This window comes from Electrona antarctica, assembly GCF_951216825.1.
Source record: "Electrona antarctica genome assembly, chromosome: 10".
NCBI lineage: Eukaryota > Metazoa > Chordata > Actinopteri > Myctophiformes > Myctophidae > Electrona > Electrona antarctica.
The window spans coordinates 16,794,379-16,807,487 of NC_136791.1; the positions used below are offsets into that span (position 1 = coordinate 16,794,379).

Sequence of the window (13,109 nt, forward strand, 5' to 3'; positions counted from 1 at the left end):
ATTCCACACATTTGTTCGTTCAGTTTAATCAAATAGGCCTCACAGCCCTCTTTCCACGCCCACTTCCGGTAGATAGTGGTGTCATTTAACATTAGGCATTTACACTTTTTTTCTCTGGAGAATTTAAGTACATTTCCTAATGTTAAAATGTCAAAGACCGATAATAATATGAAGAAAACACAATGGTATAACAACTCAAATAAGTAGAATAAACCTTACCTTTCCAAAACGGTACTTTGTGGCTTGTGAAAATACCTCTTTTAACATGGAAGCCTATGGACCGCAAAAAAAATAACACCACTAGCTCTAAAAGGGGGCGGGGAAATGCTGTGAGATAGGCCTATTGACCGACCTTTCCTTTTCGCTTGATACCGTTTCGTAGAGACGGCCTACACGCACGATCTATATACCAAATGAAAGCCCGAATTTCGTAGTTTACATAGTAGCCTACTTTGGATGTTTAAAAATGAGTAAGATTTGAGTAACATTTTGGATAAAAAATATATAAAAGAAAAACTTTTTTTCTCCTCTCCTGAACAGTCTTGCCGCCAGTTAGTCTTGTATCAAAAAGAGTCACACATGAGCATAGGTCAGCTCATTTCTCATGGAATTCACACAAATACCAATAATATTTTTTTTGCTTGGTTGTATTGATTAGATGTGAAAAGGGCACTGACCTTGATGCCATTCAGTATCTCATTCATTATTTTCAGCCTCTTGTCCTTATATTTCATATTCTCCACCTGAAAAGGGAACGAGGGAAACAAAATGCTTTATAAAATGCATTTATTGGAATAAAGGGAGGTTCAAATCAGGCTGCTCCAGTGCATCTCAGGAGCAGACACATACTGTATAGCTGAATAAAGAAAAGAAGGCACAACAAGGCACATCAAAACCATGTTGCTCTTGCCTTGCACCCTAGCTCAAGCAGAACATTGCAAACTAATACTGTAATAACACTTTTATTTAGTGACAAACCTGACGCACAGAAATTAATCTGGGAGCGAAAGATAATCCCATTAAAGGGCATAATACATCACGGTAGTGGTAACCACGACAACATTACCCTAGAGAAATCACTGACTACACTGATGGAGAATGTATGTCACCTCTGTCTACTTTTCATGATTAAAACTCAAAAACAGCAAAAGATCGGCAAGCTCAAAACAAAATGCTTGCAGATCTGTGACATTTTATGCTTTAGTTTTGTGATGTAAATGGGGTGTTATGAAAAACACCAAAATACATATTGACCTGGATGCCTTTGGACTTGGCGGCCAGCAGGCCATTGATGGGCACCATAAGGACCATGACGGCCAGGCCGGCCAGGACCGAAGGGCCCAGCTCCAGCCACAGGAAGGCGATAGAAAGCATTATCTGCAGAGGGCACGACCACAGCAGATGGATGAAGTTGTAGACGTCGTTGAAGCGCTGGGCGTCGGCCGACATCAGGTTCACCGTCTCGCCCACCGTGTACTCTTTGCGGACGTCGTTCGACACCACCATGGCCTGAGAGGAGAGGAGAGGAGAGGAGAGGAGAGGAGAGGAGAGGAGAGGAGGTCATTTATTCTCAGGGACGGCATTGGCTCACGGGTAGGTCGTTTTCTTTCCATGTCAAGGACCCCCAAATGAATTTGTCCGCGGATCCCCATCTGAAAATATTTTGTGCCAGGGACCCCATACAAGATTTGTGTTTGCGGAGCGGCACAGATACACACACCTGCCCTCTGCAGTGCTCTATAGTCTAAAGTGACTATAGAGACACTAGAGACATTTATCTCCAAAAGCCCTTGAATATGAATATGATTAAGGATTACTGTGGTTATGGTAATTTCACATTTCATATGCCATCCCATTTTAATAATTTTCTACAATTAAATTACTACAGGGGCCACACAAAATGTCCCTGCTAAGGACCAACATCAAGGCTGGACTGGGTCAAACATTTTGGCCCTCATATTTTAGCCTAGAACGACCTGCACTACAACCAGCCCGCAGATAGAAGACACTCCTACCGCCGCGCTCAGTCGCGGCACACACAAATAAACAAGCCCTAATACCACCACTTTTACTGCAAAACATCCCTCTATGTTCTCATAATTCCCGTAATGACCAATGTATGCCCGCTGTGTCAAAAGGCCAGTCCACCACTGACTGACACTTACCTTCTTGTACACGGCGGCCAAGATGGCCGTGCGGACCTTCATTCCCAGGACGTAGCACAGCTGGAAGTACTGCTGCAGCAGCAGAGACTGCAAGATGGCCGCCAGGAGCAGCAGCACTGCGTACAGGTAGCCCTCCCACACGTGCGCAGACTTGTCCTGAGTGAACATAATCATCCATCTAGAATGAAGCAGAAACACGTCTTCAGCTCAGAGAGATGCCACAATGTGCTGGGATGCCACATCAATGGTCTTGACTTGAACGGTCATAACCTGTTTTGATCTCTGACCGATCCTTCTGTTCTGTCTGGTGTTCATCATGGGTGGAACAGTTATCGCTTAACCCTAAAAAGGACGACTTCACCCATATTCAACCTAATAATGGCTCATGTTAAACATTTTATCCAGATGTACTTACTTGCCCACCCCGTGATGTCGTTCGCAGTATGCCACGCTCACACAGCTTCTGTCTCACTACTGCCCAAATGCCTGATTTAGTATCTGCTTCTCTCACTGAGATGCCATGAGAGGTAGCGAGCTCCACCAACTCCTTTTTCTTTAGTTTTAACAAATCATCTTCAAAAAGGACGTCAGTGTCGTTCTCTTCACCCCCAGATGCCATTTTACGACCACCAAACTTTATCAGTTTGCCAATTAGTAAAAGGTGCTGCAAAGTATTATACTCACAAAAAAAAACTCCAACCAGCCCTTTTTTGCCAAACATAAAGCGTGTTTTGTTTTCAACAAAAGAAAAACAAAAACCAGAATATTAAATCAAACTTAGTTGATGAAATAACTTACCCTAAACAAACAAAAGTAATACGTTTGTCACTCAACACAAGCTAAACTCCCAACCCCATAATTAATTAGGTAATTAGTAAGATAACTTGGTCTAGACCAGCCTTCAATCAGCGTGGGCCACACCACAAACCCACACCAACTGCGCAAAGTCTAATTCTATACTGGGTCGCACGCCCGCACCCCAATCAATAATGAACCAATGTTATGTGTCACTGAAGTGGCGTGACACATAACAATAAAATGAATAATGGGTGGATCAATATGCACCAAGGTGCATTAGCAATACTGTTGATGACTACTATTTTATTGCACAGTACCACACCTAAACATAACATAACAAGACCATAAAATGGGCGGTGGTCTCCCTATAATCTTCAGGAAAAAGGCCAGTTGTGAGTGATACGATGACAGGAGAACATGAGGTGAAGAAACACATGATGCTGTGCTTTCACTCGTTTAGGTTGGCCATTGATGGGATTTATGAGGCTAACTGCACCTCACCTGCAGTCATACAACACTTGATTACCTCCATGGCCTTGTAAGCCCACACATTTGACAGTATAAGAGGGGCTTCCAGTGTGTGTGTGTGTGTGTGTGTGTGTGTGTGTGCGTGTGTGTGTGTGTGTATGCGTGCGTGCGTGCGTGCGTGCGTGCGTGTGTGTGTGCGTGCGTGTTGTTTACTTGAGGATCTGAGGACTAACAAAAACCAGCAGGTCTTGTAGAAGTTTGTAGAAGGCTGATTTCAGCAGAATCCATTTGAAGCTCTTGTAAAGGGACGGGACGAGCCATGACCGAGGGAAATCTTTCTCTTCTTTCTTCGTCTCTTTGTTCTTCTTCTTATTCGTCTTTCCCTTTTCCTCCTGAGAGAAAGAAAGAAAAAAGGCCTTCAAGCATTGTGAGTGCACGGCGCAAATTGAGATGATCATTATGAGGTGAATGTAGTGGGTTATATATTACTGTACAAAAGTTAATCGCCATGCACACCAAGCACCATAACCCTCTTATGGCCACCCTAATTAACAGTGGATTGTGCCTTCTACCTGCACTATTAAAATTCATCATTTTAATGCCAATAGAAAAAATGTGACATACACACTATATCTCATTTTAACACGGTAATCCTATAGTGTTATACCCAGTCCTGATGGTGGCGGTAACTTCACCATTATGCCGATTTTGACCAAATAGAGCGAATCTGGCGATGTCATTTCCGGTTCAACGGATCACAACATCCGCTAGTTTTCTTCACTGTGTTACACAGTCAGATGTCCGGGATGCTAAGCTATCATCGTTTATTTTAATAACTAAGTAAAATTAAGCTCTAATCAAGCCCCAAATATCGCATATTACGCAGCTATGCACATAAAGACCGCGTGCGTGCGTGGGAGAGTGTGCACGCGAGGATTTCGTCCGGTTTTAGGTAGATTACATCGGCCGTTAGCCAAACGGGCCAAAAGTTGCTACATTTTGCTACATTAAGCCCCCGATTATAGGGAATAAAACGTTTACGTCATTTACGTCAACAGTTATGATGGCTTTTTTGATTCATTACGTCAATAGCCATAACTATAACTATAAATGTATAGTTTTCAAAATCGTCAAGTTAAAGGACAACTTCACCACTTTTCAATCTATCTTCATATAATTGGTCACTAATGTTCATGATAAAATATCACAATTCTTTTCCTACTCTGTCTGATTCTCATAGGAGGGCTGTGGGCAGTTCAGAAACAAGTCTTCCAATGACATCATCGTTAGTCAGATTTATTTTTGAGGGGCGCTAGCCCCTCCTATATACAGGTTTAATGTTTGTCTTTAGTTAAATGTTTGTTTAACACTCCAATTGCCCGGGGTTATTTAATCCATTAAATCATAGTGCCCAATCGATTTATAGCAACGGAGCACTTTTACCGACGGACCGGAAGTTATACCGGATGTGGCTGGAGCTGCTAAATGTAGCCAAAACACTCTAAAGGCGATAGACAACAACGGGAGGCATGATTAAATCTAACGCGACTAGCGACTGGACAGCGGGGGGATGATTTAGATCGCAAGTTATTAACGTTTTAAGATTTCGTTCCGTCGGCTAAACAGGGGGGGAACATTTTCGATGACGTCCCACTGTTACGCAACATCGAGGATTGCGCAGCAGGCGCTCCTAGGCTGTGGAGCGATGCAATCGGTTTTCATGTCAATAAACTTCGTCTTTTGGAGAAAAACTTCGTCCTGAGTGCTGGGTGTTATGATGTATATTTTGATAGCTTATGCCTCTCAACATATGTCATAATTGTACACATATCACTTCGGCCTATAGGAGGTCACATGCAGGGAAGCCTGAGTGAAGAGGTCAGCTAGGATACTAAGTCACTAAATAAGCCTAGGGACACTTTAAGATAGTCCGTTTGCACCAGCGGTGAGTTCATCCTGTCATATATATAGTGGACATTGTGAGGTTTTATCACTCAAGAATGCTTTTAAAATAGACCACCTGTAGTAACTTGTTGACTGAGGCAACAGAGCCTTAAGGGTCAACACACACACATTTGAATCATTTATTTATGTCCACATAAGAGATACAACACAGAGATGCACACACACACACACACACACACACACACACACACACACACACACACACACACACACACACACACACACACACACACACACACACACACACACACACACACACACACACACACACACACACACACACACACACACACACACACACACACACAGGCAAATTATTTGCAAAAAAAAGAAAATCTGTTAATGTAGCGTCACAATCATTTTAACCACTTTAACCATATTTTTATACTTTGACTATTCAAAAATAGCAGATCTACAAGCTCACGGCGTGCCACTAACTTTGTGCCACGCTATGCACTTGTAGATCTTCTATTTCTGAAACATTGTGGAAAATGTGTGCAAATCTTTGAATAAATACAACCGCATGCTTATAAATAAGCACGCTCACCATCATCAGCACATCCTGACTGACTCCCTTCCCGAGTCCATTGGAGAGGCCGTTCTGCAGGACGTCCTTCTCTCGGAGCTGCTCCTGCCTCTTGGCCTCTCTCTTGCGGAGCTCGACCCTGGCGGCCGCCAGCTCCACCAGCATGACGTTCCGGAAGTGCTGGCTGAGGTAGTCTGTGGTGTCCGTCTCTTTCAGGTCATACATATCGTCCTGCACCAGCGGCACCTTGAAGCCCTTCGTCACCATGCTGGGAAAGACAGGAACACGCGGCGGTGAGGGGGACAGGACAGAAAGACACAGGCAACACGGTGAGGGGGACAGGACAGAAAGACACAGGCAACACGGTGAGGGGGACAGGACAGAAAGACACAGGCAACACAGTGAGGGGGACAGGACAGAAAGACACAGGCAACACGGTGAGGGGGACAGGACAGAAAGACACAGGCAACACGGTGAGGGGGACAGGACAGAAAGACACAGGCAACACGGTGAGGGGGACAGGACAGAAAGACACAGGCAACACGGTGAGGGGGACAGGACAGAAAGACACAGGCAACACGGTGAGGGGGACAGGACAGAAAGACACAGGCAACACGGTGAGGGGGACAGGACAGAAAGACACAGGCAACACGGTGAGGGGGACAGGACAGAAAGACACGGGCAACACGGTGAGGGGGACAGGACAGAAAGACACGGGCAACACGGTGAGGGGGACAGGACAGAAAGACACAGGCAACACGGTGAGGGGGACAGGACAGAAAGACACAGGCAACACGGTGAGGGGGGCAGGACAGAAAGACACGGGCAACACGGTGAGGGGGACAGGACAGAAAGACACGGGCAACACGGTGAGGGGGACAGGACAGAAAGACACGGGCAACACGGTGAGGGGGACAGGACAGAAAGACACGGGCAACACGGTGAGGGGGACAGGACAGAAAGACACGGGCAGCACGATGAGGGGGACAGGACAGAAAGACACAGGCAACACGGTGAGGGGGACAGGACAGAAAGACACAGGCAGCACGGTGAGGGGGACAGGACAGAAAGACATAGGCAACACGGTGAGGGGGACAGGACAGAAAGACACAGGCAACACGGTGAGGGGGACAGGACAGAAAGACACAGGCAACACGGTGAGGGGACAGGACAGAAAGACACAGGCAACACGGTTGTTTAGTTTAGTTAGGAGTTTAGTTTAGTTAGGTCCTATAACATAGTATTTGCCATTGCATATTAATACAAAATAATAAATCGTAATAAAACACATTTCTGAACGAAAAGGCATAGGCTGAAGCCATACTGTGTAGCTCAGCGGTTCCCAAACGTTTTTGGCCATGCACCTCCTGACCTACTGTAGCTGATGCACCCCCCTACATGGAAATATAAATGGCATGAGCTATATACAGGGTATTTCCTATATAACACATATATACACATGAACCTGAATATGGCATATATATGCAGCACAGGCTATATTCTGCATACTTGCCATATATTGGCATAATATGTTAATATGTTTATAATAAAACCATAGCACCACCATTAGCCTTTTCATGCCGTGCACCCCCTAGAAGGTGCTCGCGCACCACAAGGGGTGCACGCACCACAGTTTGGCTTATTCCACAGTTTGGCTTATTGCACCTACCCTTTTACAGAAAAGGAAAAAAAGGAGAAAAACTAAGACAACACTTGATCGCTGTACATGGCAACACATTTATGATAACAAATTAGTAATGCCGGCTATACCTGTTGAGCCAGTTGAAAGTGATTCGGCTCAGAAATGGTGCCAAGGCCTCTGGATTCTATGGTACAAAGAAAATGCCCAGATGAATAAAGCTTACAGGGCATCAGATAATGTTAAATTCCTGGATATATATTCGTGTGAAAGAACAGTAACTATGTTGGCATTCTCGTAAACAATACATATGTTATATAAATGTTGAAAATTGGTGTTGGAACAGCTGCTTTCGCCCTGGCCTACACATTACTCAAGGTCATGTCAGGAGTAGACAGATGCTCGGTTACCTTCTTGATGAGTTCCTCTGCTTCCAGAGGGATGTCAGCGAATGAAGAGAGGGCAAGACCTACGAGCTCCAGCCCAAAACCAATGTAGAAAAGGCAGAACCGCGGGACATCTTGGACCGATCCTCCCTGCCGATAAAAGAAGGGCGATAAGATTGTGTTCCGTCCAGGAGGAAATGGTTGCATTCTACGGAAAGCCAGACCTCAGTCTAATGCTTAATTAATATCATCACCTCCTCACCTTGCTAAAATAGTGGTAATAGGCCTACGTTATTTTTTTTGTATTGTTTTTTCCCCCAAGTTGTTCAGAAAACAGAAAAAATGTTTATAACAATATATGACTGTTGGCATACAAATAACGCTCATGTCTCTCAGTCAGTAATATAACATAAGAGGATTAAATTACTTAGGCCAATTTGTGTTTTGACTTCGGCAATTGTAAACCTAACTTAAGCCTGTTGTGGCCTATAGGTCACACAATGACATAGTGTGACGTAGGTCATTATGCAACTGGGTTGGGAACAGCATGATCTTTGCCTAATCATTTTATTTATAATTTTCCTCAAAAGCAAACCAGTTTCACCCTCACCATAGACAACACCTCCGTTTCCCCCTCCCCTCAGGTTAAGAGTTTGGGTGTCATCCTCGACAGTACACCCACACCCACATAAACAACACCATCCGGTCTGCCTACTAAAATCCTGGTTCATGCTCTTGTCACCTCCCGCTTGGACTACTGTAATTCCCTTCTTTTTGGTCTCCCCCACAAACTTCTCCATAAACTCCAACTGGTCCAGAACGCTGCAGCACGTATCATCACCAGAATCAGTCACATCACCCCTATTTTACACCAACTCCACTGGCTTCCCATCAAATACCGCATTGACAAGATCCTTCTCTATACTTTCAAGGTCATTCATAACCTCGCCCCCCTTATCTGTCTGACCTTGTTCATGTCGACATTCCCACCCGGTCTTTTAGGTCTGCCTCCTCCATCAAACTGAAAGTCCTCCCTGCCCGTTAGTCCACCATGGGGTCAAGAGCTTTCAGCCGCTCTGCCCCTCACCTCTGGGACTCCCTCCCCCTGATATAAGAAACATGGACTCAATCACCTCATTTCAAACCCACCTCAAAACCCACCTGTTTAGGCAGGCTTATGGATGATCTGTGTTTTCTGCTGCAAGCTGTACATTATTGTCTGCTTTTGCTTAACAGTGTTTTGTATCAACTGTTTTTAACTTGTTGTACGGCAACCTTGAGTGCCCTGAAAGGCACCTTATAAATAAAATGTATTGTTATTTATTATTATTAAAAAACACTCATCCTTGGTTCTAGTGACTCTACTGCCCTCCTAATACTTGAGGGGCCATGTTTTTTCAATTACTTCATTCCTGTGTGCGAGTCCTTCACAGCTCTCTACTGCAGATTGCAAGATATTGTACATTCCTCATTGTGGTTGTCTCATTGTCCATACCTGTCTAAGTGCCTCTCTCAAAAGGGTCTGAAATGGGAAGATGTCACACACCACCAGCAGCAGCCAGAAATTAAAGAGAGTGGCTGAATCGACGGCTCCGTCTCGACGGCGTAGTCCTTCTTGGCACAACATGAGCAGTAGCTAGAAAAGAACAATTATACTTTGTTTAACCGTTTTGTACGGCACTTATTTTGACTTATATTCACGTCCCGTAATAATAATAATAATAATAATAATAAAAGGGGGAGCCGTGAATAAAACAGTTCTTTACAGGGTGCCCTGCATCAAAAAGGTTTGAGAACCACTGGTCTAGAGTTTGGAATGACCAGAAGGGCCCTATCTGAGGAGTGAGGACATCCTTGAGGCTCCTTGACATGGACATGTTTAACTAACATAGGCCCAGGCTAATAGACGCCTTAAGAGACGACGTCACACTGATAAGAAACAGGATGCGCACGCATAGCGGCAGCACAAGAACCCTTCCTCTCATAAGATGCAATGGAAAAGTTCTAACTGCACTCACATGTAAAAAATGCCCCATCAAACTTTCAGATGCTGTTTTTCTCCCAGTGTGGAGGAAGAATGATTAGGATTTTTATTGTGATCTCTCTCCCTTGAAATATATAGTCCTTGGTTTCTGTTGTGTACGCGCACGCAGACCTCTACTCTCACAACAGTCGCATCTGTGATGTGATGTGAGCTTGTATATTACAATTTACAATTTACAATTTAGGCATTTAGCAGACGCTCTTAATCCAGAGCGACTTACATTTAGCAAGAACAAAAGCATGGGAATACATCACATATATAAAAAGCATTTATCAAGAAACATGCGTAAGCTAAGAACGTAGCTAGAACATATCTATATAATGACACTGTACATATAAACTATACATATATACTATACTATGTTGTACATATATACTATGAAGTGCTATGACTACATACAATGCAATTATTGTGCTGTCTACATAACATGCTATAAGTCTGTATCAAATGCTATCTAAGTCTAAAAAGTGCTGTCTAAGGGGGTAGGGTAAGTGCTATGGGCCATGGTGGAGTCTGAAAAGGTGGGTTTTCAGACTACGGCGGAAGACTGGGAGTGATGCTGCAGTTCTGACTGCAACGGGGAGTGCATTCCACAGTTTTGGAGCCAGAAGGGAGAAGAGTTTGGGACGTGTGGAGCGTTGTCCCGGCGTTTTTAGTGAGGGTACTTCCAGCTTCCCTGCATTGGCTGATCTGAGTGCGCGATATCAGCTGTTCTCTGTGTGCAACACTGTTGCGCTTTGAAGTATAAATGTCTCCTAGGGAGCACCTCACTAGCCAACTCACAAGAGGAGGTTGAATGAACTGAAACCAGCACTCCCCAAAACAACAGGTTTTGAGATCTGTTGGGAATTGATTACATGAAACAGTCACCCGTGCGTCCAGTCCCAATGTTTGTAAACAAATAATTGGTCTATAGTCTGATTTAAGATCTGCTCTACTTACCCATGAAACAGCAAACAGGACAGGGTTGGTATAAAACACTGCTGCATGCCTCCCAGTTGCATTTGCATCAGTCCCAGGGCCATAATCCTGTCCCAATGTCAAGGCCAGACCTGCAATGGCCGTCAGGAACAGCAGACCTGCGATAAGCTGAAGGGGTGAGCGAGGAGAAGTATGTGAGTGTGACATGTTTTCCAAAAATGTGTCATATATTACTAGTCAGCTTTTTATTTTGATGGACCTGTCATTGTGCAACAAAATTATTCACCCAATAGGGTACTCGTAAGCTTTTAGTTCACAAAGTTTATATACCTTGTCAGGTCGACAATGACTGAATCACACATTATGATGTTTGCCGATATGTCGACGACGTATAGTCTTTCCTCAGCTATCTGCCTTCCCACTTCTAACGATCATGCAGATATAGAGTGACACTGGACTGTATGCAGACATAGAGCCTGGACAGATGTTGTACCTGTTTGCAGCCATAGAGCCGGGACAGATGTTTTGGTCCTCTGCTCCTGAACAGAGCAGCAAGGTGCCAGGGGCCACAGATGAGCCACAGGAAGCCCAGAGGGATCCACACCAACACTGTCTGCTCCACACACACAGGGAGGTCTGGGTCTGCTCTGTCCAAGTATGTGGAGTTCTGGCATCACGTCGGTACACAGACCCAGAGAGAGGAGAGAGGAAGCGCGTACATTTTAAACATTTGTTTAATATCCACATAAAGGAGAAATATACAGCGACACACATAGTATAGGTGCAGTAAGGTTACATTCACAAAATCATGGCACATCTTCATGATACAATAAGCAAGTCACTCAGTACTATCTGGGTATGAGGCAGCTTCCATTTATAGCACAGCCAGCATGATACTTTTCCAGCCTTTTTGCCTAATTTTTGGGCATCCCAACTTGTTGAACCCCTCTAACTACCAGTCTGTGGTAGTAATATAAAAACAAATAGTCTGCTGCACCTATAACCTAGCTCTGAGATGGTATGTAAGAGTGGTTGTTGGTCACAAAAGGCTTGCTCTAGGGCGGTCAAAATGTGCAGGGCATCTCTAATACCGACACTTCCCTGGACTCAACCACAATAGCTGTCAAATATGCCTGGGTTGTCAGATATCGAACACACACACACACACACACACACACACACACACACACACACACACACACACACACACACACACACACACACACACACACACACACACACACACACACACACACACACACACACACACACACACACACACACACACACACACACACACACACACACACACACACACACACACACACGCCATGCCATAAAAAAATTAAACAAAATATTAAGAAAAATGTACAGTTGTTCCACATAAAACCGTAAAACATTAAACTACCACTGGCTTCTGCACGGCACGATCTCACTACATTACACCATAGAGGCTGTTTGTCTCCGTCATTAAACATGTAATCAAAGGCGTCTCATGGGTGAAATCCCAAATCCCTGCTCATCACGTGCATGCAGGTGCAGAGAGAGGGGGGGGGGGGGGGAGACCACAGCTCAGCCAGACACACCTCAATCAGACACACCAGCCACAGCCCATGCCACAGCTGGCCATGAGGTAACAAGATTGCCATCTGCCCAGTCTGATATCAGAGACCAGCCTATACCCAAGCCTAGCCTATAGTATAGATAGAGCATTGCAGTCCCGCCCACTTTCATGACAACGACACGACAGGCCCAGGAAATAATTCCCCATTCATTTTCCCCATAGACATTTCAAAAAGTATTTATTTAAAGACCTTTAAAGTCGTGACAAATCGTGACAACAAACACAATTTGTTGGGGCGAACAATTCATTAGAAAGAAGAAAAAAGGGCAGGGTACAACAGTTTTTGTTGTTGTTTTTCTTCTTTGTAATAATTTGTACGGCCCAAAATATTGTGTTTGTTGACATGATTTGTCACGATCCGAGTTGGCCTTGACCCAGGCTTTAAATGTCTTTAAAAAAAATGTCTTTTTGAAATGTCTATGGGGAAAATTAATGGGGAATTATTTCCTGGGCCAGTCGTCGTCATGAAAGGGGCGGGACTATGACGCTCTATAGGCCTACCAGAGACCAAGCTACCAGAGACCAAGGTACTTGAGCCTACCAGAGACCAAAGTAACAGAGACCAAGGTACTT

At 44.4% G+C, this 13,109-nt stretch overlaps 1 protein-coding gene across 1 annotated transcript in view; it reads right to left on the reverse strand.

Moving 5' to 3' along the window:
* The window catches only part of abcc2 (ATP binding cassette subfamily C member 2), a gene marked incomplete at its 5' end in the record, with an annotated part of 59,325 nt that overhangs the window by 40,798 nt on the left and 5,418 nt on the right, over positions 1–13,109 (reverse strand). Inside the window, 10 exons of the mRNA XM_079512170.1 lie at positions 678–743; positions 1,255–1,509; positions 2,166–2,343; positions 3,645–3,823; positions 5,944–6,190; positions 7,693–7,748; positions 7,972–8,097; positions 9,443–9,583; positions 10,934–11,080; positions 11,406–11,579. Of these exons, the coding sequence (XP_079368296.1) occupies positions 678–743; positions 1,255–1,509; positions 2,166–2,343; positions 3,645–3,823; positions 5,944–6,190; positions 7,693–7,748; positions 7,972–8,097; positions 9,443–9,583; positions 10,934–11,080; positions 11,406–11,579 (1,569 nt within the window). The remainder of the gene's footprint in view (positions 1–677; positions 744–1,254; positions 1,510–2,165; positions 2,344–3,644; positions 3,824–5,943; positions 6,191–7,692; positions 7,749–7,971; positions 8,098–9,442; positions 9,584–10,933; positions 11,081–11,405; positions 11,580–13,109) is intronic.